Genomic DNA, 21,532 nt, shown 5'->3' with positions numbered 1-21,532 from the left:
TTTTCGTGTCTTCCTATGACCATGGTTCTCATTATGGACGAACCGTTCCATTTGCGCAGCAGCGCAGCCTTCCAAGCTTCCTCGTGGTATATCAACAACATCGCAAAAGCAACCCATCCTACCAGCACTGACCCTTTCCATTTCCAAGAACGCCACGCTAAAGGCACATGCCCGCCCAAAACCCAAAACGACCACCTTCGTCCATCCTCACGGTCGAACTAATCTAACATAATCAAATCGGGCTCCTGCTTAACTGGCTTTGAGGACTTCGAAGACGTCGACGGCTTCGACTGCTTGGGGTTTTGCCTCGCCTGTCCGTTCGCCTGCCCGCTCGCCTGCCCATTGCTCTGCGAAGTGCCCTTCGGCAAGTCCGTCGGCTGCTGTTGCTGTTGTGTGCTCTCAGCAGCCTGCGGCTGACCCGGCACGGACTCGAAACGTCGAACGATCCCGTCTAACTTCTCCAGCGCCTCGGCGGCGCCCTGCGCATCAGCAACAATCGCGCTTCCCATACCCTCCCAGTGCTCTGCGCTCTCTTTGTAGAGCTCTTGCATGGCTGTGTTGAGCTCCTCGGGCAGGTTTTGGCCTTTGATCGAGGAGTGGAAGTCCTCAATGATCCACTTCACCGACGTATCCTCGCCTTCACGCCGTATCCTCGTGCGTAGAGTGAAAGTGCATCGTGGCAAGGGCGGGTGGTAGGCGATGCTGTACCAAGTCGTGTTTCGCGGGTGGATCGCTATCACTCGGCAGACCGGGTCCTTCGCTTCGAGGCGGTTGAAAGTCTGCAAGACGGGCAATGTCAATGACAAGGTGTGGGTGAAGATGTCGAAGGCTTTGCTGTCCGTCGCGTTAAAGGCCTGTTCCATCATCACCTTAACACGTCGATGAGGGTTGTTGTCGTGAGGATGAAACTTCAGAGTGGTAATGCCCTCGGCCTCAGTAGGGAACGTCATCTCCACGCTCAGCTCAGGAGTCGTGTGGTAAGTGAACTGCAGCCGAGACAAGCTGAGATGGCCGCAAACAAAATGTCGCTGTTTAAGGATGTTGGCACATTGATCGAGCTGTTCGACGGTCTGCAGCCGTTGCCGCATCTTCTTAATGAATGGCTGACCGAATGGGGTGATGAACTTCAGCGCCACTCCACCATGAGGATTGAGAGCCAGATCACGCTCGCCAGAGTTTTGGATGTGTTTGTGAAGCTCCTTAAACTTCCCGGGGTCCAGCGATAGTCGTAAATCGTGCCTCACTTGCTTGCTGCCAACACCCTCGCCGCGGGCGTCATGAACCAGACCATGATGGCTCAAGCGCACTGCCTCGTGGGCCCACGGCTTCCACTTCCCTCTCTGCATACCCTTCCTTAGCTTTGAGAAACTGATGAAGAGTGCAGTAGGAAATATCCGATCATGCCTCTCGACTCCTTCACAATCACCTTGCGGGAATACCTTCTGCATCGAGTGCGGAATGTGTTCGCCCTTGAGCTGAGCCGACAGTGTGCTGACCGCGACATCGCCAACAGCGCGTCGCGCAACTTGGCTGAGTGTGTCGCGTGAGGTGCTGATGTCTTTTCTTTGCCCATCCGGTGCAGGATCCACAGGGGTCACTTTCTTGATGATCCTCCCGGTACCGTTGGGAAGCTCGCTCCGCCTCTCTTCGAGCTCTGCGGCCCACCACTTCTCGCCCTGAAGGCTGAATGTGACCGCCAGAGCCCAGTCATCGCTCCATGCGCGGCTGGGTGTGAAGATGCTAAAGTGCTGCAGCTTCTCGCCGAAGACAGCCGTGAGGTTGTCTTGCCGAACAAGGTGCTTTACAGGAGACCACCGGAGTAAGTCCGCCTGCTTGAAGACTTGGTCTTGCACCACGGCACATGGAAGGCCAGCGAGCCAGCGAGCTGGGTCCGCAGTAGGATGGTTGTTCAGTCGGCGCTCAATGTTCAAGGAGGCTGTCGAGGGCGGTGTGATCGAGTATTGACCTGTCACTGGCTCGATCCGGACTTCAATCGGCTGCCTAAGCGAGGGCAAAGAGAGCGATAGCACCTGGCATCCGCCCGCATCGGATACCTTTGCTTTGAAAGGCGCATCGGCGGGTACAAGCGCGCAAATTCGAGTTCGTAGGTCATCCAGTATGCTCGCTGTATGCCGTTCAATGACGTGCATCAAGCACTTCTCAACGTCGAGTTGCTGCCAGTCGAACTCCAGCTTCTCGCCTTTGATCTCGACACTTCTTTGAAACCATCGTACCGATATGTGAGGAGTGGCAGGTCGCCGTATGCTGGTAGTAGTCTGCTTACCACTGCTGATGCCAATCTCGATCCAACTCTTCGGTCCTGGCAGACCAGCCCAGTACTGCACGACCAAGCTCCTACGCAACTTCTCGATCTTGATGCAGTCGAACCATTTGCCTCGAGTCAGCTCGGTAGCCTGGTCTTGGAGGATGGTGAGCTTATGCGTGAGCACAAAGTTGTGAAGGAAGTCGTAGCAGCCTTGCAGACCCTTCGATGCTAGTTGCACGTTGATTTTGCCTTCCAGAAACCCTCGTATCCGATCGTCCAAGACTGGTGTGGTGGGCTCGAAAGATAATCTGATATCGATAAAATAGAGTTGCGTGGCCGGGTCTTCATCCGCAACCGATAAGTCGACCTCGAACTCGTCCTTCACCATGAAAGTTACCCGACCATCCGCGATGGAATAGTCGCGGAAGTAGAATGGGAGGTCTTCGTGCAGGCTCAATCTCGTGCCCAGGATAACATTCATGTCTCTCATCGTCTTGAGCAATTGTTTCGCACTGAGCTTCTTGGGCCGGATGTACCCAAGATCCGGGACCCACGATGCCTTCCCTGTCGCCAAAACTTCCATTGCGCCCTCGATGTTGGGATTAGGAACCTTGGCTTGCTGCATGTTCATTTTCGCTCTCGCTACCGCATCTTCTGCTTGCCTGTACAAGGCCGTTTGCTTGTCGAGCCACACTTTGACATCGATCATACGAGCTTTCTCCTCTTCGTTGCGGCTCCAGTCGGATAGAACCAGGGTCTTGATGAATCGGTCTCGCTGGTCGTTCGCGAAGTCCATAATCATCCGCTTTTTCTTGACGCTGGGTTCTGACGTGTCGGGACCGGTATGCGGCCCTACGCCGTTCGGTAGTTGCGGTTGTGATGGTGCAGTTGGAATCGCCGACATGTCGTCCAACGTCTTGTTCAGGTCGAAATAGCATTGCTGGGCTACTCGATTCATCAGAAGACCTAGCGACTTGTTCTGCTCGCGCGATCGCCATGACTGATCTAGCGGTGGAGGACCTTCCGCACTCGATGTTGCTACCGCCATGTTGCTAGGTTCGCCGTTCCCAGTGGTATGTGTTTGCTCGCTCGAAGCTCCATTCGTGAGGACGCCATTTGGACCGTCGCGAGTGGTGCCATTCACCTGTGTATCCGCAGGTGACTTCACAGGCAGCGCTTGCTGGTGTGAAGCTCCTTGCGCTTGGCTCCGATCTTTCTTCAGGTCCAACGACCCCGGCGCTGCGTCCTCGTCCATGAGCCTGCCGGGCATCTCACCATTCTTCACCTCCCCGCTGTCGCCAGTTCCTACTGACGTGCGATCTCTCACGCCACTCCCTCGATCTTCCTCCGCCCCACCACCTCCCTCTTCGTTTGCTGCCAGTATCTTGACCAATACTCGGCGCTCAGCTCATGCTTGGTCGGTTCCCGCCCCCGTTCGCCGTCTATCTTTTGGCGCGCAAAGGCCTTTCCAGATGCTACAGAGGTGGAGATCGATCGAGTGGTTGTGCGCGTGCGTATTGATCGCTGCAGAGAAGGAAAGAGCTGCCCTCGCTCGCTCCGCAGTGCGCGGTGGTCGTGCGGCCGGTAAGTGGATCCTCGCTCGTGTGGTAGGCCTGCTGTTGTTTTCAAGATTGCCGTCGCTCAGTGTTGACCAGAGGGACTGTGGTGGTCTGGTGCTTTATTTGCCAATGTGAAGTGGTTGATGGGGCAGCTGCTGGCGGCGTTCTGGAGATCGTCGGCGAAAGCGGGAATGTGGCGCTAGCGATGCGTCGGGCCGAGCCGGCTGTCAGCGGATCAATCCCGACACTCCCGGGGCTGGCTTTCAATGGTCTCGACATTGAATGAAGGTATCAGAATGGCTACCGCTCGTATTATTGCTGATGAATGGTAGCCGGACTGCGAACACTGTCTGCCCACCTAACGAATCAGCACCAACTAGCGAACCACCTCGAAGGCGACGACCAGACCCAGCAAACATGGATCTTTGCTTCTTCGGAGAGTCAGTACATGTACGATGTTCGCGACAGTCCGCCCTGGCCCTTTAAGTAAGCCAGCATAATTTCCAGAATACTATGGACTGAAGCCAATGGCGAAGAGCCTCTGGCGGCTGAAGCCTCGACAACGGACCTTCCCTTGGTCAACCCAAGCAGAGAGATCTGTTGCATAGGCGAAATACTCTCATATGCTTCGATCCTTCGCTTCAGGATCACCGGAAGAAAACACTCGCTTTAGGTCTAGACAGCGAGCTACCACGACGTATCGACTACATGTATGTGTGCACCCATCTGACACCTTTAAACAGAGTAAACTACCATTTTCCAGCTGCGTTTCAAGCATTTTCTCAAAGAGCGGCTGTTTGGAGTTGATCAAGTCAGTCAACAATGGCGTGCTCTACAACCGCGCATCTGGCACATGCTCCTGGGGCGTTCCAGAAGGAGCAGAAAGCTTTCAACACATGACCCCAAACATCAACTTAGCTGGCCAGGTGTGGCAGCTCTCCGCGCCGCCACTCACTATCACACTTCAAGTCCGGAGTTGAGGTGATCGAGCTCAGTCCAGTGCTCTGAGAGATTTTCAAGCACCCTTGGTATACGCTGACAATAACGCAAGCCTGCACCAGACATGGCTGAATGAGACCAGCACGTGCTTGTCGCTGGACGGATACCGTTGGCGCTTTTGGCCGCTCCTGTTGCATCACCTTCTACATGTTCTCGACCTCGTTCGCGATCATCGTTGCGGCTCTGCAGTGGGAAGTCTACTCGCACGGCAGTATCGGACGTTGGGAGTCGCGAGCAGCAGATTCAGCGATATGGTAGAACTCGCTACCGAGCATTAGGCCCGCTCAGCGCAGGGCAACGACACCCGTGCGCGATCTGGCTCACGCGGTCAAGAATACCAAAGAGGGTATGTGCATCGCAAGTTCTGCTCTGACATCGTCGAGAAGAGCCAATGATGCATTCTCCGAAGAGTCAACCTGCTTTGGTGAGCCTGGCATCGACTCGCAAAATGGGGAACAGAACGCGAGATCCGTACCTGCGTCCCAAAGATCAAAGCTAGAATCACGGCAGCGTACCAACTAACACACCAAACCAAGCTTGAATGGTTCGTGGACCCCATGGATTATGGCATTGGTCAAAGAATGTGTCTCAAGCCTGTTTGCTCCGATAGCCTGTGCCATTGAACCAGCGTCTTCAATACAGTAAAACGACAGTCGCTGTCACCACGGTCCTCGGCCAGGCGCTGTTTATCACAGGCGATCAGCACACCACATCACCTCGCCTTAGACCTGAGGTCATCTGCTCGCGCGCTAGGAGCTACAATAGCTACTGCCAACTAGCTAGCCGCTTTCCGGTATGCCGATGTAGGCTCTTATCAGGCGGACTCGAGCCCGTGACGTCTAGCTACAGTATTAGGGCGACGTCCAACACTCCAACATAGTCACGCTCGTATCTGCGTGCCTTTCCCACTGTATGTTAACGTCTTTGTCTGCGTGATCGAGAGGTGTGGTCACAGACGTCGCTTCCGCAGGGATCATGTACGCACCTTCCGATTGGCCATGGTTCCTCGACAAGCCTCGACTCCGGGGCTTACACCTCACCTCGACATCCCCAAACAACATCGCGCCGTATCCCCGTTATCCTCTCAAAGTCGCGAGGCCGATGACGAGCGCTCGTCCTCGTCCAGCCGGTCCAGCAGTATGGGCCCCTTAAGCCTGGACGATGCATCCGACACGCCCCAGCCGGCCTTCCCGGGAGAGGACACACGCCCGACTTCCAAGAAGGAGCTGAGTGGCTTCTACGCTTACTCCTTCGCGGCAGAGGTGTTCGTCGTCTGTGGACTGGGAGCCTTCATCCCGATCACTCTCGAGGACCTGGCTCGGGAGTCTGCAACTGCTGTCCTAGCGAGCGACCACAGCAAGTCTTGCAATGCACGAGGCATCGAGTCCAACGATCCGAATGGCACTCCTCACCGCGGTGGAGCACAATGCGTGTTCAAGATCTTCGGCGCCGAGATCAACACCGCCAGCTTTGCGATGTACACGTTCTCGATCTCTGTGCTCCTCCAAGCCCTGCTGGTCGTTACAATGTCTGGGGCTGCAGACCATGGACGATACAGGAAGAAACTACTGCTCGGATTCGCAGTCGTCGGAGCAATTGCGACGATGTTCTGGCTACCTGTCACGCCTTCAGTCTACCTATTTGGCAGCCTTTGGGCGATCATTGGCAATATTTGCTTTGGGGCGAGCTCTGTGTTGTTGAACTCTTTTCTACCCCTACTGGTTCGGAACCATCCGGCGGCTAGTGGACGTTCGGTCGGCGCTGTGGAAGGGCACCCGGCGGAGTTCGAGGATGTAAGTATAGCAAAGCTCATCACGATCTCCAGAAACAAACTGTGGTAGTAAGCTATCTCGGTCACTCTGGGACCTCTCTTTGCCGCTTCCCGCCTTCGAGAACTATGAAGTGATGCCTACTGACACACTGCGAAGACTAGCGAGCAAGCTCACCTGCGATCGTCAGACGTACCTCCGGAGAACGACATAATGGATTCAACAGCAGCTCTACTACCGTCAGATGTCCAGACACCGTATCCACGATCACAGTCAACACCATCCCCGGAAATGCAGCTGTCGACGAAGATCTCCTCCTACGGCATAGGCATAGGGTACTTTGCTGCCGTGTTGGTACAGATCTTGTCAATCATGATATTGAAAATCACGGGCGCGAACCTCTTCTCGCTTCGGCTGGTGCTGTTTATTATCGGCTTGTGGTGGCTCATCTTCACCATTCCAGCAGCTCTCTGGCTACGTCCGCGGCCTGGACCTCCCTTGTCATTTGGCAAAGACGGCGAAACACGCAGTTGGTCGGCCTACGTCACATACTCCTGGATCAATCTGTGGAAGACCGTCGCCCGCGCTCGTCGCCTGAAAGACGTACTCTTGTTCCTGGCCGCGTGGTTCATGATCTCGGATGCCGTGGCTACGGTCTCTGGAACGGCGATTCTCTTCGCTAAAACAACCCTGGGCATGGAGTCGTCGGCTCTCGTGCTCATCAACATCATCGTCACTATATCCGGAATTGCTGGCGCTTTCACGTGGTCGAAAGTCAGCCGCATCATGCAGTTAACCCCTAGCCAGACTATCTTGACCTGCATTTGCCTTTTCGAGCTGATACCGCTCTATGGTCTCTTGGGCTACATCCCAGCGATTCAACGCTTAGGTTCGTTCGGCTTGCAGCAGCCGTGGGAGAGTACGAATCCCTACCTTTTTGCTACACATGCCGAATCACTGACCGAGCCTTCAATAGTGTACCCCGTCGGAGCGGTGTATGGCTTGGTTCTTGGTGGTCTATCGAGCTACTGCAGGAGTCTCTTCGGCGAGCTCATACCACCGGGCTCAGAAGCCGCTTTCTACGCCCTGTACGCCATCACCGACAAGGGGAGCAGTGTGTTTGGGCCTGCTATTGTCGGAGCTATCACCGACGCCACGGGTGACATACGGCCTGCGTTCTGGTTTCTCGCTGTTCTGATTGGCATGCCGATACCATTGATGTTCCTTGTGGATGTGGATCGGGGCAAGAGAGAAGGCGCTGCGTTGGTTCGGGAGACGGTGCGCATTATTCCTACTGGAAACGATCGAGACAATGGGGTTCCGGAGGATGAGGCTGGACTGCTTGCGACGGAGTATGAGCACCGAACGTAACTTAGATAGTCTCAATCAGTTGTCCCTAAAAGCAAGAAGCTGTATCCTACTTGAATATCTCACGTGACCATATGAGCTTCAGCTGCCCGCTGTGCCGGCTCTGACGATTGCTTGCCGTCATCGGAAAGTGCACCCACAGTACATATGCCTCATTCACTTGAACTCTCCCGTGAACAACTGCGAACATCCACCGAGAGCGCCACAGACATCAGCATGGACAACTCACTTCTACATCACCTCCCGGACGAGCTACTTGAAGCCATCGCCTCGCTGCTGCCACCCGCCGACACTCTAGCGTTCGGTTCGACCTGCAGGCGTGGCAATAAGATCGCATACGAGCATCTGATATGGCGCGCTCACTGCGTGCTAGGATGGCAGTACTGGGAACCGAAGCACGAGCTGGAAGAGAAATTGAAGCAACCGCCAGTTGCCACTCAATGGCGGAAGCTGTACAATGAACGCAGCAAGACGGACAAGAAGGCGCTTGATACATTCGAGGAGATGTTGAGCACACAGCAGCACAGGTTCCAGCGGATGGAGGAGATCAATGCGGTCGGTTATGATGCAAAGGACGTGTTGCTTAACCTAAGGAATAACACGCCGGACGATGCGGAGGATGTACTGGCCCGGCGATGGCATGCAGATGCTGTGCTGGGTCAGATACACCGGAGAACGGCTATTGGGAAGTGGCGGAGATTGCAGAGGAGGCAGATGGTACGGCTGGAAGAAGTGCTGGGATCGTTTGATCTGTTCGTGTTAGGAGGGTCGAAAGGCGACTTGAATGAGCTTGATCAAGAGTTCGACCGTCTGGCGGAAGCTGTACGGCATGAGTACGATGGCTTCGATGATATGAGCATTCGCGACAAGGCTACGCATGTGGCGGACTACCTGAGGAAGCAGCAATTGGTCGGCAATCCGGACATTGAGAACTATCACGCCTTGCGCAACAACTTCCTCAGCATGGCACTGTTCGACGAAGTACACACTAGCCTTCCGTTGCAGTCTGTCGCTATCTACTGTGCTGTGGCGAGGAGATTGGGGGTCAATGCGAAGCCGTCAAACTATCCGGAACATGTGCATGCTGTGGTGGAGGCGCCTTCGGACGTGAGCCTTGACGGCAGGTCAAGGGTGGCCATCCCGGATGCGGAGCCGGAACTCATGTTCATGGATCCGTGGCGCCAAAGTGAGGAGGTCCCACAAGATCAGCTCACACTGCGTCTTTCACAAATGGGCGTGCCACCTACCCAACATGGTTCTCACCTCGGCGCTGGCAGCAATCTTGCCATTGCACTGCGAACAGGCCGCAATATCATGTACTCGGTTCAAGACGCTCGAGACCGCCAACGAGGAACAACCCGCCGATCCAGCCACCCCGACCCAGAGTTGGCATGGTACAGCATGCTCTGGTCAATGATGGTCCTCGGCGACCCAGATCCAGCAGCCGCACTTGTTCGCCGTCGACAGTGCCTGCCATACCTCGCCGAGCACTTCCAACAGCATTACCCATGGGACATCGGCTTCGTCGAGAACATCATCGTCCCAATGTTCGATGGTGATCGGGAGTTGCATGTATTGATGCACATGATCACTACTCACCGTGCTGGCGACCGGAACGCTAAGGCGCCCTGCCCAAGGGACAGTGACGAGAAGAATAATGATGTGAAGTTCAAGGTTGGCCAGCACTTCCAGCACAAGAGATATGGGTACGAGGGATTTATCATTGGGTGGGATCACAAGTGCTCTGCCGAACCCAGGTGGATCCAGCAGATGCGTGTGGATGATTTGCCGAGGGGAAGGGAACAGCCGTTCTACAATGTTGTGTAAGTGCACACTTGTACCACTCAGCACGGGAAACGAGGCTAATACCATTTGCAGAGCGGACGACAAGAGCCAGCGGTACGTCGCCGAGGAGAATATCTCGCGCATGTACATGAAGCCGGGCGACAACATGATGCAGCTTGCTGGGAGATATTTCAAGCGTTGGGACGATGACAACAAGGCCTTCGTTTCTAACTTGAGGGATGAGGTGAGTTCCCTTCTGCATGCCATCGACCTTACGCCTGCTGACTCCTTGTTCTTCTAGTACCCTGATGATTGAGACGACTATTCCACTACGGATGAGTGTTGTTATTCACAAACTTCTTTACGATCCTAGTGATCCGTGTGTACCTATACAGAATGCACAAACTTGCACACCAAGATCACGTCCTACTTTGAAGAAACCCCGCTACGGCACACCCCTGCCCTTCCTCGTAGCCTTCGCCAACTCACTCTGCGCCGTATTGTCGGCGTAACGTTGGTAAATGGGCAAGTAATGCTCCTTCTCGCTCATCGTGTTCTTCAGACTAGGCCGCTCCTCAATGGCCTTCAACCACTTCCTGAACCTCGCCCAGGTAGCTTCGTCCTCGCCACCCTTGCCCTCAGCCGGCAGCCCAAGGCCTTCTTTGTAATGATCAAAGACCCAAAGACGCAACTACACCCATCGCGTTAGCTTCCCAGCCACACCAAACTCGGGTCAAGTAAACCTACCGCCCAAGGCGCAACAACGAAATCAATCAACCCGGGCTCCTTGCCCATGAAAAACGGCCCCTCCCCCTCCATCTCAGCGGCAAACTCCCTCCATTTCCCCAAGAACTCCCGCCGCGCTTCCTCCAGCCCCTCCTTATCGCTCATCGGCTGGAACTGCAGCAACCGATGGAAAGACGGGATGATCCTGGTGGTGCAGAAATCTGTCCAAATCCTCGTGCGGGCGCGGTCGTAGGGGTCCGAGGGGAGGAGATGAGGGGTGTGGGTGGGGAAGGCTTCTTCGAGGAACTCGCAGATGACGGTGGATTCGTAGAGGGGTTTGTTGTCGTACTGGAGGGTGGGGACGAGGCCGCGGGGCTGGAGAGTAGGGTGAATCTGTGTTCGGCGAGGTCGGGGTAGGGTGGAGTGATGGGGCTTACGTTGAGGTCTAAGAGGGATTTGGGCTTGTTGTAGGGGTTCACTTCGATGTATTGATAGGGGATGCTCTTCTCCTCTAAGACTGTCCAGGCCCTTTGAACGAAAGGACAGCTGAGGGCAGATCAGTACGTGTTCAGGCCGTGGAGAAGAAGGTTGTGCAGGCGTACAACCAGCCCGAGTACAGCTTCAACGGCTCTTCTTTCTGGTGGGCCTGGTGTCGTTCGACTGCTTATTAGCATACCTGATGCATGAACACTCCTATGAAGTAGGTTTACCTCGACAATCTTCGCCGCCGGGCCAGTTGCAGATGCATGCAAATCAGCGTCGGGATGGGAGCCCATCTTCAGTGTGGTATTCTAGGAAAGTTGAAGTTGATGAAGAAGAAGTAGTAGTAAGATGTCTTTCTATACATTACATACATACATGTAGCGCACTGTACCGACATCGATGTCGATGGACTGACGTAGGATATTGCGGGGCGTGCTGTTCCCATCCGTGAGCTTCTGCTCTCTGCCGTTCTCGCCGTGGTATCATTTCATCCTCGCTCGCTCCTTCCTCACAAGGTCACTGCATCGCACACCCACTCTTCACAAACCCCTCCCCATAATCCCTCACCAACGCCGCCTTCTCGTTCTCCTTCTGCCGCTTCTTCGTCTCCATCGGGAAATACTTTTGAAGGAAGTCCATCGCTTCGAAATCAATGTTCCTGCCATCGGCTTTCATCACAGACTCCTGGTTGCAGACCGGACACCTCTTCATGCCCTCGTCTTGCAGCTTGATGATGCAGCGGATGCAGAAGACAGACCTGCAGCACCCGAGACTCACCGGCCGCCATGCCATGGAGTAGCAGACGGGACAGTCCCAGTCCTCCGGTTGTGGGACTATTGCGAGGACTTTCGTTGCTATCTCGGCGCTGAGATCTCGGGCGATGGAGTTGGCGAAGCCGCCTGCTGATTGCATTTGGCTCTGCTTGCCGCTGTTCGTGAGCAGAGCTGGGTACTTTGTACGCAGGTTCTTCAAGAAGAGCTGTCCTTCCAGGTGTGTGCGCTTATCGAACTTCTTCAGGATCTTCGTCATCGCTCTTGCGTTCATTTCTTGGAAGTGCATAATTCTAAGAATGTTGACGTTGAGGTCGAGGAACTGCTGAGCAGCGCGCTTAGCTTGTGGTGTCTTCATCTTCTCCAGCAGACCAATCTCGCGGAGTTGTGCATCGTAGGCTTGCAACCGGCTCTTGGCTTCGTTGAAAGTCAGAGCACCGCGTCTAGATTCTGTGCCGGAATAGAAGATTGGGTTCTCGGTATATAGCCTGAACATCTCGCGCCAGAAGTAGAGATCGCGGTAGCTCAACTTGCGCGTCGCTTCATAGCCCTCTCGCACCGGCTGAACGACATTTTCGACAGCGTCTCCCAGGTCTAATATATCCTCTTCCAGCTTCTCCGTCTCCGCTGTTCGCAATATCTCCAAATCTTGCAGCTTCGGTTCCAGCAGGTCGAAGAAGTCCTTGGCCGAGGCGAGAGGAACCTGTACCCACCTCGCATCTTCTGCCTCCATTATTGTCCCCTCCATCGTATCACCGACCACACTGCTCTTGCGCACCGCGTGATTTGACGGCGTGCTGGCACCCAGATAGTCGCGCCTTCCGGCAGACATCATCTCGTGCTTCGCCAACTTCTGCAGCGCGGACTTGGTGTCCGGCGCAAGCGTGGCATCCAGCGGCATCCCCGTCCTTTTATCGACCAGCACGCGTAGTTGCGGTGTGAACTCCTCAGGAACCGACGCGAGTGAAGGAGTAGCCGCGCTGTAGTATCCTTTCGAATCGTTCTGCTCGGCCTGCGACTCGCCCACCCACTCGCTCATCTGTCGGAGCGTATCCGCATCCAGCCCTAGTGACTGCAGCTCCTGGTGAATCTTCTTGATGCATTTCTTCAGGTGTTTGTACTCGATCGCGCTTTCCCGCCATTGCTCGGGAAAGTCCTGCGTAGCCAGAACTCGCTGGTATTCTTGACCGAACTTCATGGTGGTAGTGGTCGTGTCTTTGGGTACAGAGTCACGTATATGGAGGCGCGCATATGGCACGGTCTCCTGGTGATTAGTAGTGACTGTGGTGTCTCTTTGACAGTGAGTGTAAGGAAAGAAAGGCGGACGGCCAGAGAAGTGAGACAATGAAGTAATAATGCCCCAACACCTGTGCACATTACCTTCGGCGCTGTCGCCGGTCGACGTCCATTGTGTTCTAGTTCACACGTCTTCGGGGAGTCGCTCGCGTGTCTGCGCACCTCGTGGCGGTTGCCGAGCGTTGCTATTCGCCACCTCTACTCGAGCTGCAGAACAACCAGACGAGGTGGAGCGAGATCGGTCGAGACAACGTTGAATTTTCCGGAGGCCGTCCATCGAAGCTTTTCCGTGCTTTCGCTAAACTTTGACAGCGAATCGCGACCCTGGAAGGCGATCCTTCTTCGGCGAGCATGTGACACCGCGCGGAACGACATCCGTCGTGTTTCCTTCATGGCGGGAAGGCCGATGGTCATAACATTTTCTTGTCGCGACAGCGGTGGTGGTCATGGGGGCCGGGCAGAGCAGAGATTCCGGCGGTGACGACGCGGCGGAAGTAAAGACCAGCTACTATGAGCTGCTAGGCGTGCAGCGACAGGCGACAGAAGATGAGATCAAGAAGGCATATCGAAGGAAGGCTCTCGAACTACATCCGGATCGCAACTATGGACGGGAAGAGGACGCAACGAAGACGTTCGCAGAGGTGCAGTCTGCCTACGAAGTCTTGTCGGATCCACAGGAGCGGGCATGGTATGACAGCCATGAGAGTGCCATCCTGCGAGGCGACGATAGTCAAGGGCAGGACGAGACCCCGTCGTATTCGAATATCAAGATAACGACAGCGGATGACCTGGCACGGCTGGTAAGGAAGTTCAACAGCAATGTCGAGTTCGATGACTCTCCATCCGGCTTCTTCGGCTTCGTCAGAGAGACGTTCGAGCAGTTGGCTAAGGAAGAAGAGGCCGCAGCGAACTGGGAGAACGTAGATGCGCCGGACTACCCTTCGTTTGGACACAAGGACGACGGCTACGATGATGTGGTCAAGAGTTTCTACTCGGCTTGGTCAAGTTTCTCCACCGTCAAAGGCTTTGGATGGATGGACAAATACAGACTGTCCGAGGCACCTGATCGATGGTACAGGAGGAGGATGGAGAAGGAGAACAAAGCTGCGCGGCAGGAGGGCATCAAAGAGTTCAACGACGCCGTGCGGTCGCTCGTTGCGTTTGTGAGGAAGCGCGACCCTCGCTACGTCCCGAGCACACAGTCGGAAGCCGAGAGGCAGAAGATTCTGAAGGACGTGGCGGCAGCGCAGGCAGCACGTGCACGAGCTGCTAATTTGGAGAAGCTGAACAAGGAGGCTGTGCCTGAGTGGGCCCAATACCGCGAGCCGGAGGAGCTGGAGGAGAGCGAGGAGGAGGAAGTGGATCAAGAGGTGTATGAGTGCGTGGCTTGCAACAAGGTCTTCAAGAGCGAGAAGCAGTGGGAGGCACACGAGAAGAGCAAGAAACATCAGAAGGCCGTGTATGCTTTGCAGAAAAAGATGCGGAAGGAGAATGCACACCTGGATTTGGGAGAGGGTGACGTGAGCAGTGGCATGGCTACTCCGATGGTGGAGGATGATGATGTCGATGCAGAGGAAGAGGACATTTTGGATGATGAGGCGGCCGAGGTTGAGGACCATGAGGCAAGACGCAGTGGAGACATGGACGACGGAGGCAGCCAAAAAGAGGAAGTCGATAAAGGCGAGCCTAAAGACAAGCCACCCCAGGACGTCGACAACGACGAGGCAGATTCCGACTCCGAGAACTCCGACTACGCTTCCGTGGACGCCATACGCAACCGCTTGCAGGACACCGGCCTCACCAGTGCGCCGACGACCACTTCAGAAGCGGACGGCGAGCCCAACGCCGCCGGCAAACCGTCTGAGGAGCAACCAGAGGACGACAATGGGTCTCAGAAACCAAAGATGGGCAAAGCAGCTCAGAAGCGGGCGAAGAAGGCTGCTGCCGCCGCCGAGACTGAGCAGGCGGCCGGAACTCATTCATGCGCGACTTGCAATGCTTCGTTTCCCTCAAAGACGAGGCTGTTCCAGCATATTCAAGGTCATGGCCATGCGGCGCTCAAACCTGTTGCTGGGGGTGGTGGGAAGACGAAGAAGGCGAAGGGTAAGCGGTGATCTGTCAAGGCTGCGAGCTTGACCTGCCTCAGTTACCAGCCACCGTTGGTCGTAACTCGATCACCGCTAGCGGATGTCGCATACAACGACCTACCTTTTCTGCCATGACAGGACTTCCGAGCAGCCAACAGCGCACAGCAGAGCCTATTGTTCGTCGAGGGTACACAGCTAGCTTACGCTGCAGATGAGGGGCGACAACCTCAGTCGTGACGCAAGGGCACTTCAGGAGGTTAGGGAAATTGGTTGGTCGTCGACGGTCGCCGCTAGCTGGTGTTGCAGATGCTGCTCCGGTCGCTCCTGCTGAAAGCGGGCGGTGTCACGCGGAAGTCGGCCGGTTCGTCTTTGACAAGGCACAGCTAGCTCATGTTGCGTTCACGCTGCTCGCGGCCGTTGTTCGACAGGATGCAGGGTGCTACTCGAAGCCAGGACACCGGCAAGATAGTTCCACGGATACTGCTTACCTGACGTGCCAATCGAAGGTCTTATGGGCCAGCATGGGAGTATGTGCGGAGAAGAAACAGCAAGGTTTCCTGCCTTAAATGCTGCGCCGCCACTCGACATCGAGATGGCCTCACGTTGAGCCCGCGGTACATAGACAGCTACAGCAGACAATAACAGGGTGATTGGCCGTGGAAACTGCACCGCTAGCCCATGTTGCAGAAATTCATGGAGATGGCCCCGGATCGAAGATGACTGGACGCCACCAACATCGCTCGATTTGAAAAGGTTCAGCTTCTTGTACGAGTGTCGACGTTTCGTTGTCTCGAGCCAGTTCTTACAGACCACGTATTTCACATGACAATGCGGGGAAGCAGCGATGCTACTTTAAGGTACCTAAGATAGCTTCAGACTTCGTCGCCGCCGGTCAATGCATGATAGCGATAGCGAAACATCAATCACACCGTGTGATCGGCCGCGCTGCGTGCCCGAAGCCATGCATGATAACGGGCAACAACGGGCAAGCGGTATGGTATCTTTGACTTCATTCCTTTTATACCTCATTACTGGCAAGTACCTCCCGTCTCATCTTTCACTTCGTTCACACAATCTGTCTTTCAGCTCGAGATGGCCGACAAGAGCAGCCTCAAACAGGCGGACGCCGAGTCAAAGGACTCCGGCGAGGTTCTTGACCGTACGACGTCCATCACCGCTGATGCAGAGGGCAATACTGTGATTACGAGTCAGGATGGCGAGACCTTCACCATCGACCACAAAGCTGAGCGAGCGTTGGTGTGGAAGTTCGACCTACGCATCCTGCCCCTACTTGCGTTGATGTATTTGTTCAATGCGCTCGACAAGGGAAATCTCGGGAATGCCGCAACGGTATGCATGTGACACTCGGTTTGATCGTCGAGGTTCGGAGCTGACCAAGTAATACCAGGCCGGCCTACTGGAAGATCTCGGCATGGTGGGCAACAACAAGTACGTCAAACTGATGGGTGGGAGGGTTCTCCAAAAACGCCTCCGGAGTCTCAGGACCGTGGGGTGCTCCGAGACCTCACGACTTTTTGTTCCACTTGTCGAGACACCTGCTGACCCTTGCTCCCATTACTCTAGGTACAACATCCTGCTATCGATCTTCTTCATCCCATACGTACTGTCGGCGCCCTTCCTCGGTATGCTAGGCAAGATATACGGGCCCAGTAGGATGTTGCCAATCATGATGTTCACCTTTGGCTCGATGACCCTTCTCACAGCCGCCACCTTCAACTGGGGAGGTCTGGTTGCGCTGCGGTGGTTCCTTGGGATGGCGGAGAGTGCCTTTTTTCCCTTGGTAATCTACTACCAGACGTCTTTCTACCGACGAGGGGAACTGGCGCGGAGGCTGGCTATCTTCTACGCTGCATCTAATATTGCCTACGCTTTTGGAGGACTACTGGCCTTTGGAGTCTTCCATATCGAAGGCGGTGCTCTGGCCAGCTGGAAGTACCTGTTCCTCCTCGAGGGCTCGCTCTCCGTCATCTTCGCGGTCATCGCCTTCATCTTCCTACCCTACTCAGCAGCACACGCCCGCTTCCTAAACGAGGACGAGAAGAAACTCGCTTTCTACCGCATCCAAGTCGACAGCTCGGCCATCGTCAACGAGAAGTTCAATCTCCGGGAAGCCTCTCGCATCCTGCTTCAGCCCACCTCATGGGTCATCCTCTGCATAGAGATATGCCTTGGCGTACCGCTGCAGGGCGTATCGCTCTTCCTCCCACAGATCGTAGCTCGCCTGGGCTACAGTACGGTACAGACGAACCTCCACACTGTTGCACCTAATATCACTGGGGCGGTGATGCTACTCCTCCTGGCTTTTGCGTCGGACTACACAAGATGGCGCTTCCCGTTCGTCGCGCTTGGGTTCTTCTTTACTTTCATGGGCTTCATCATATACGCTTCCATTGATGTTGTGACGAACCTGAAGGTGGCGTACTTTGCTTGCTTCATGATGACTTGGGGCACGAGTGCGCCGTCTGTGCTGCTGGATGTGTGGTACAATAACAACATCGTAAGCCGGGCCACTTGTCGACTAGATTAGATCACCTGCTAACAATGCACAGGCCGACGAAAACCGCCGCCTCCTCCTAACATCCATCGGCGTGCCGGTAGCGAACGTAATGGGTCTCGTCCCATCGAACATCTTCCGCGATCAGGATGCTCCAGACTACATTCCTGCTCTCGCAACTACCGCAGCTTTCGGAGCCGTAGGGATTGTGCTGACGTTGAGCTTGGGCATGTACATGATATTCGACAATAAGCGCCGGGACAGGAAGCAGGGCAAGCGGATGCGAGCGAGAGATGTGCCGACTGAGATATTGAGGGATGGGCCTAAGTGTGCGGATTTTAGATGGTACTACTGAACAAAGGCGGAGAGGAGCTGTGGCTGCAAGACATCGCATGAATTAGATAGCATGGACGTAGCACGCGGTCATCTACAAGTCTTCTGCCAAAACAGCAACTCCCAAACCGCTGGAGGAAAGCACCAATCATGTGCCAAGCCTCACCCATGAGACTTTAGGTATGTATTCGCCACTCTCTGATTCTCCTAATCCATATGACCATGCTCTCATAGAAACCCGGAGACACTCAATGTTGATTTGATAACACCCTAAAGCGAGACGAGCGAAGGTATCGAAGCTCGTTTCTACCACATCCGTCTCCGATGCTGCAGACCTGAACGCGATTATGTCGTACCCATCCAAACGAGTCCAAGAAATGACCTCAACCGAACGTCTCGCATCCCTCCAACAATGGGCCGAAGAACAAAAGTACGTACAACCAGGTGAAGGCGGAACCTTGCCTTCTGGTGTGGGGGGCATGCAAGCGATGGCTTTCGGCGGGCGGATGGGGTATAGTGATCAACCGCAGTATACGGCGCCGATTGGGCCGCCGTCGTATGAGACTGCTACGAAGCCGGAGCCTGAGAAGAAGAAGGGAGGGGCTGCTAGGCGGTGGTTGGAAAAACGGAGGAAGGATGGGGGAGAAAGTGGGAAATTGGAGAAAATGGGGACGGAAGGGTCTGAAAGCGTTGGTGGAAGTGGTTGATCATGGTCTATGGTTTAAAAGACGTATCGACACCTCCGCTCAGCACCATGCTTGTGACAATGGGCTCGATGACATTGCTTGCACCATCCGATCACTTTCGGAGTGGCGACCCGCGCGGCGCCGGACGTTGGTAGGGAAGGGGCAGGTTTTTCAACCTGGCGCGCTCTCCCATGCTGTCGAACCAGGTGTCGAACTGCCGTTTGCCCCGTGAGTCACGAACGTTGTAGCCCTGCCAGTTCGAATTACGCTGATGCGCAAGAAGCTCAGGGGTGCGGAATAGCCATGGATTGAGCAGGCAGGCTGGACAGTAACCTTCCGAGGTCTTGTACTGCACACCTCTGTCTCCGCAGTAGGAGTGAAGAGTCCCATCGTCCGCTATAGCAGCTGGGAATGCGGTGATCCAGCCCAGTTCCTTGTCGCCGGGCACGGAGTCGGCGGGGTGGCTGCAGTTGATGTAGAGAAAGACTGTTGTGTAGCACATTGCTGCTGCGGTGGGTTGAAGGAGGACGGTGTTGGCTCGTTCTGGCTCGAGTGTGTTGGAGTCTGTGGAAGGGTGGGTTGCACTTGCGCTCGTTGGAGACTGTTGGGTTTGTGAGCGTAGTAGGGTGTCTAGATAGGAGTAGCACGGAGGGGCTGGCTTCAAGCCTACTTATGTAGCCTTTGCTCTTCCTGACTTCAAGACTTCTTTGCCGCGGAGTTTGCCGTTCTTTCTTTGCTGGAAGATTGCCAAATGCTGTTCGAAGCTCCGAGACTGTGTACCCTGAATCTCTGATTCCAGGCGTCGTAGGCCGCTAGTAAGTCTTCTCTGCCCAAAGTGCGAACAATGACAGCTCATGTAGCGTCTTCAATCAGGTCTGTCACCAGCTCATTCTCCGCCAGAGCTCCCATCCATGACCTCACAAACTTCCCATAGTCGTGCCTCCTGTGACGTGCCTTCTCCTCGTCACCCTTCGCCGTCTCCGTGGCATCTCTCACAGCTCCTCTGAGAGGAGCCTGCTCGCAGATGATCTTCTTGCGCATCTCAACGAGTCGCATCAAGTTGTCATCTTGCTTCAGTTCCTCCAGCAGCTCCTTAGTCAAGGCCGCATCGTCAATGTCCGTCTGGGTGATGGAAACCTCGGATGAGAAGCCCGTGATAACATCCTTCTTCGTCTCTGCGCCGTCCAAGTCCCGCCATTCTTCGAACGACTTGGTCAGCTCTTCGTCAACCGCCTGTAGCGCTTTGATATTTCGTGCGAGCTCGTTGCGATCTTTGACCACTGGATCATGCACTACAGCCATAAGGTTGAACTCAATGTCTGCACCCTCATACATCGCCATACGCGTCTGGAGTGCAGGCTGAGCGACGTTCATCCACCCCCCATCAACTGTCTTATCAAATTCGCCCATGTCTTGCGGGAAGCTGTCAAGACCATCCATTCGCCAGACATGACCCTGAATCGGCATGTACGCGATGAAGTGAAACCCTTCCTGCTCGTCATTGTCTGGAGGAGGAGCTTTGGTGGCGAAGACATCCTTCCGCGGCTTTGGCTGGCGAGCAGAGCGGCGACGGTCACCGTTGGTTTCCTGTGCGTGCTTTTTGGCCTTGCTTGGTGTCTCAAAATCTGCATCGGACTCCGGCGGATCTGACAATGGGCTGGACGCTGGCGATGCTGTCCCATTGGCGATACTCGCCGGTTGCTTTCGCGTTCGAGTCGACGCTCGCTCTGGTGTAGCAGTGGCCCTACCGTTCACAGGTTGCGGTTTGAGGGGCGTGCTGCCTTCCTTTTTGGCTTCGCGCGTCTCTCGAGCTTTTGCAACCGCTTGCCTCTTCTTGGCCTTCATCGATTTCTGTCGGTAGTGCACATCTGCGATCAACAGATCGTTCTCCCGCGCAAACGAGTTGTGAATCTTTTTCACGAACTCAAAGCTGTCAATAGCGTCGCCGCGGCTTAGCGGGTCCATGTCTTTGGTGAAGTCTTTGAAGTCGCGCAGCTCACGGCCCATCCTGAGCCCCTTGATGTTGTTCACGATGTTGAGTAGTGCCACACTCGCGCAAGCAAAATCCGGGATCTGGTTTGCGAACCACACGTGCTCCGGACATTCGGTGCCCTTTTCAGACTCAGTCTCGTCCACATCCCGGTAGCGGAAGAGAAATATCAAAGCATGCACGGGTTGAGGTAGAATAGCCAGCATCTCCTCATCCAGCCCGTAGACCTCTTGCACCTTGACACCTTGGACGCCCATCTCGTTGAGCATGACGTTGAAGAACGCAGGCTCGGACTCCATTTCCACCCAGCCTGGCCATGTTGCACGGTCCGGTGGCAATAGGTCCATTTCGCCGTTCGCCAGGCTACCGTTGCTGGCTTTGCGTTTTGTGCCCTTTTTGGGGGGCATGATCGTGAATTGGTCCGGAAATTATACTGGCAGCGAGAAGCGAATAGTAGTGAAAGAAGGCCAAAAGAGCGATCGAAGTGGGAGCGTTCAGCGAGGTGTGTGTTGTAGGTTGGTATAGCTTGCAAACAAACGGTGTTTGCTGCCAGGTTCTTCACCTGTTCTCATGCTGGTCGAGTTATGAATTTGCGATATTGGCCGGTCCATGGCACAGTTCAGAAAGGAGATTATATAGTTGCGCGGTGAAGTGAGGTTGAACAGATTAATGCGGTGGTTGGTCGCAAGGCACACAATTGATGCCTGACTCGCAACACGGTTCAGGTTTGTTTGGGCGCGTGAAGTTCAGGAAAGTACGAGAACGACACGTTTGACATTACGTCTGGCACTGAAGAGAGAGGAAAGGATTCTAAGGAGGCATAACACATCTGGACGATTGTGGGACTCGCGACGACTTCAAGAACGACCACACCCCGGCAACACCACTTTACCATGAACC

General features: G+C 55.0%; 8 protein-coding genes across 8 annotated transcripts; 4 read left to right on the top strand and 4 right to left on the bottom strand.

The window, feature by feature from the left end:
- Positions 1-218: 218 nt before the first annotated feature.
- Positions 219-3,536, bottom strand: RGR1 (mediator complex subunit; the record flags this gene model as incomplete). Its single annotated transcript, XM_064800359.1, has 1 exon — positions 219-3,536. One exon carries the CDS (start codon positions 3,534-3,536, stop codon positions 219-221), a length of 3,318 nt encoding a protein of 1,105 aa, XP_064661698.1.
- Positions 3,537-5,822: 2,286 nt separating this feature from the next.
- ATG22 (Autophagy protein 22) lies at positions 5,823-7,964 on the top strand (the record flags this gene model as incomplete). Its single annotated transcript, XM_064800358.1, has 3 exons — positions 5,823-6,617; positions 6,753-7,512; positions 7,570-7,964. The coding sequence occupies 3 exons, from the start codon at positions 5,823-5,825 to the stop codon at positions 7,962-7,964; spliced, it is 1,950 nt and encodes a 649-aa protein (XP_064661697.1).
- Positions 7,965-8,177: 213 nt separating this feature from the next.
- On the top strand, positions 8,178-10,062 carry LTR77_003100 (uncharacterized protein; the record flags this gene model as incomplete). The annotated part of the gene is made up of 3 exons (XM_064800357.1): positions 8,178-9,784; positions 9,840-9,990; positions 10,048-10,062. 3 exons carry the CDS (start codon positions 8,178-8,180, stop codon positions 10,060-10,062), a joined length of 1,773 nt encoding a protein of 590 aa, XP_064661696.1.
- Positions 10,063-10,191: 129 nt separating this feature from the next.
- Positions 10,192-11,248, bottom strand: LTR77_003099 (uncharacterized protein; the record flags this gene model as incomplete). The annotated part of the gene is made up of 5 exons (XM_064800356.1): positions 10,192-10,437; positions 10,494-10,847; positions 10,910-11,018; positions 11,075-11,118; positions 11,183-11,248. 5 exons carry the CDS (start codon positions 11,246-11,248, stop codon positions 10,192-10,194), a joined length of 819 nt encoding a protein of 272 aa, XP_064661695.1.
- A 223-nt stretch (positions 11,249-11,471) lies between these two features.
- On the bottom strand, positions 11,472-12,923 carry LTR77_003098 (uncharacterized protein; the record flags this gene model as incomplete). Its single annotated transcript, XM_064800355.1, has 1 exon — positions 11,472-12,923. One exon carries the CDS (start codon positions 12,921-12,923, stop codon positions 11,472-11,474), a length of 1,452 nt encoding a protein of 483 aa, XP_064661694.1.
- Positions 12,924-13,467: 544 nt separating this feature from the next.
- Positions 13,468-15,674, top strand: LTR77_003097 (uncharacterized protein; the record flags this gene model as incomplete). Its single annotated transcript, XM_064800354.1, has 2 exons — positions 13,468-15,124; positions 15,415-15,674. 2 exons carry the CDS (start codon positions 13,468-13,470, stop codon positions 15,672-15,674), a joined length of 1,917 nt encoding a protein of 638 aa, XP_064661693.1.
- A 526-nt stretch (positions 15,675-16,200) lies between these two features.
- LTR77_003096 (uncharacterized protein) lies at positions 16,201-17,978 on the top strand (the record flags this gene model as incomplete). The annotated part of the gene is made up of 4 exons (XM_064800353.1): positions 16,201-16,458; positions 16,517-16,557; positions 16,693-17,626; positions 17,679-17,978. 4 exons carry the CDS (start codon positions 16,201-16,203, stop codon positions 17,976-17,978), a joined length of 1,533 nt encoding a protein of 510 aa, XP_064661692.1.
- Positions 17,979-19,494: 1,516 nt separating this feature from the next.
- On the bottom strand, positions 19,495-21,039 carry LTR77_003095 (uncharacterized protein; the record flags this gene model as incomplete). The annotated part of the gene is made up of 1 exon (XM_064800352.1): positions 19,495-21,039. One exon carries the CDS (start codon positions 21,037-21,039, stop codon positions 19,495-19,497), a length of 1,545 nt encoding a protein of 514 aa, XP_064661691.1.
- Between the last annotated feature and the right edge of the window lie 493 nt (positions 21,040-21,532).

Source organism: Saxophila tyrrhenica, assembly GCF_035928015.1.
Source record: "Saxophila tyrrhenica strain CCFEE 5935 chromosome Unknown scaffold_4, whole genome shotgun sequence".
In the NCBI taxonomy this organism is placed as follows: Eukaryota; Fungi; Ascomycota; class Dothideomycetes; order Mycosphaerellales; family Extremaceae; genus Saxophila; species Saxophila tyrrhenica.
The sequence above is the reverse complement of the archived record's forward strand: the minus strand, read 5'-3'. Positions and strand labels throughout refer to the sequence as shown.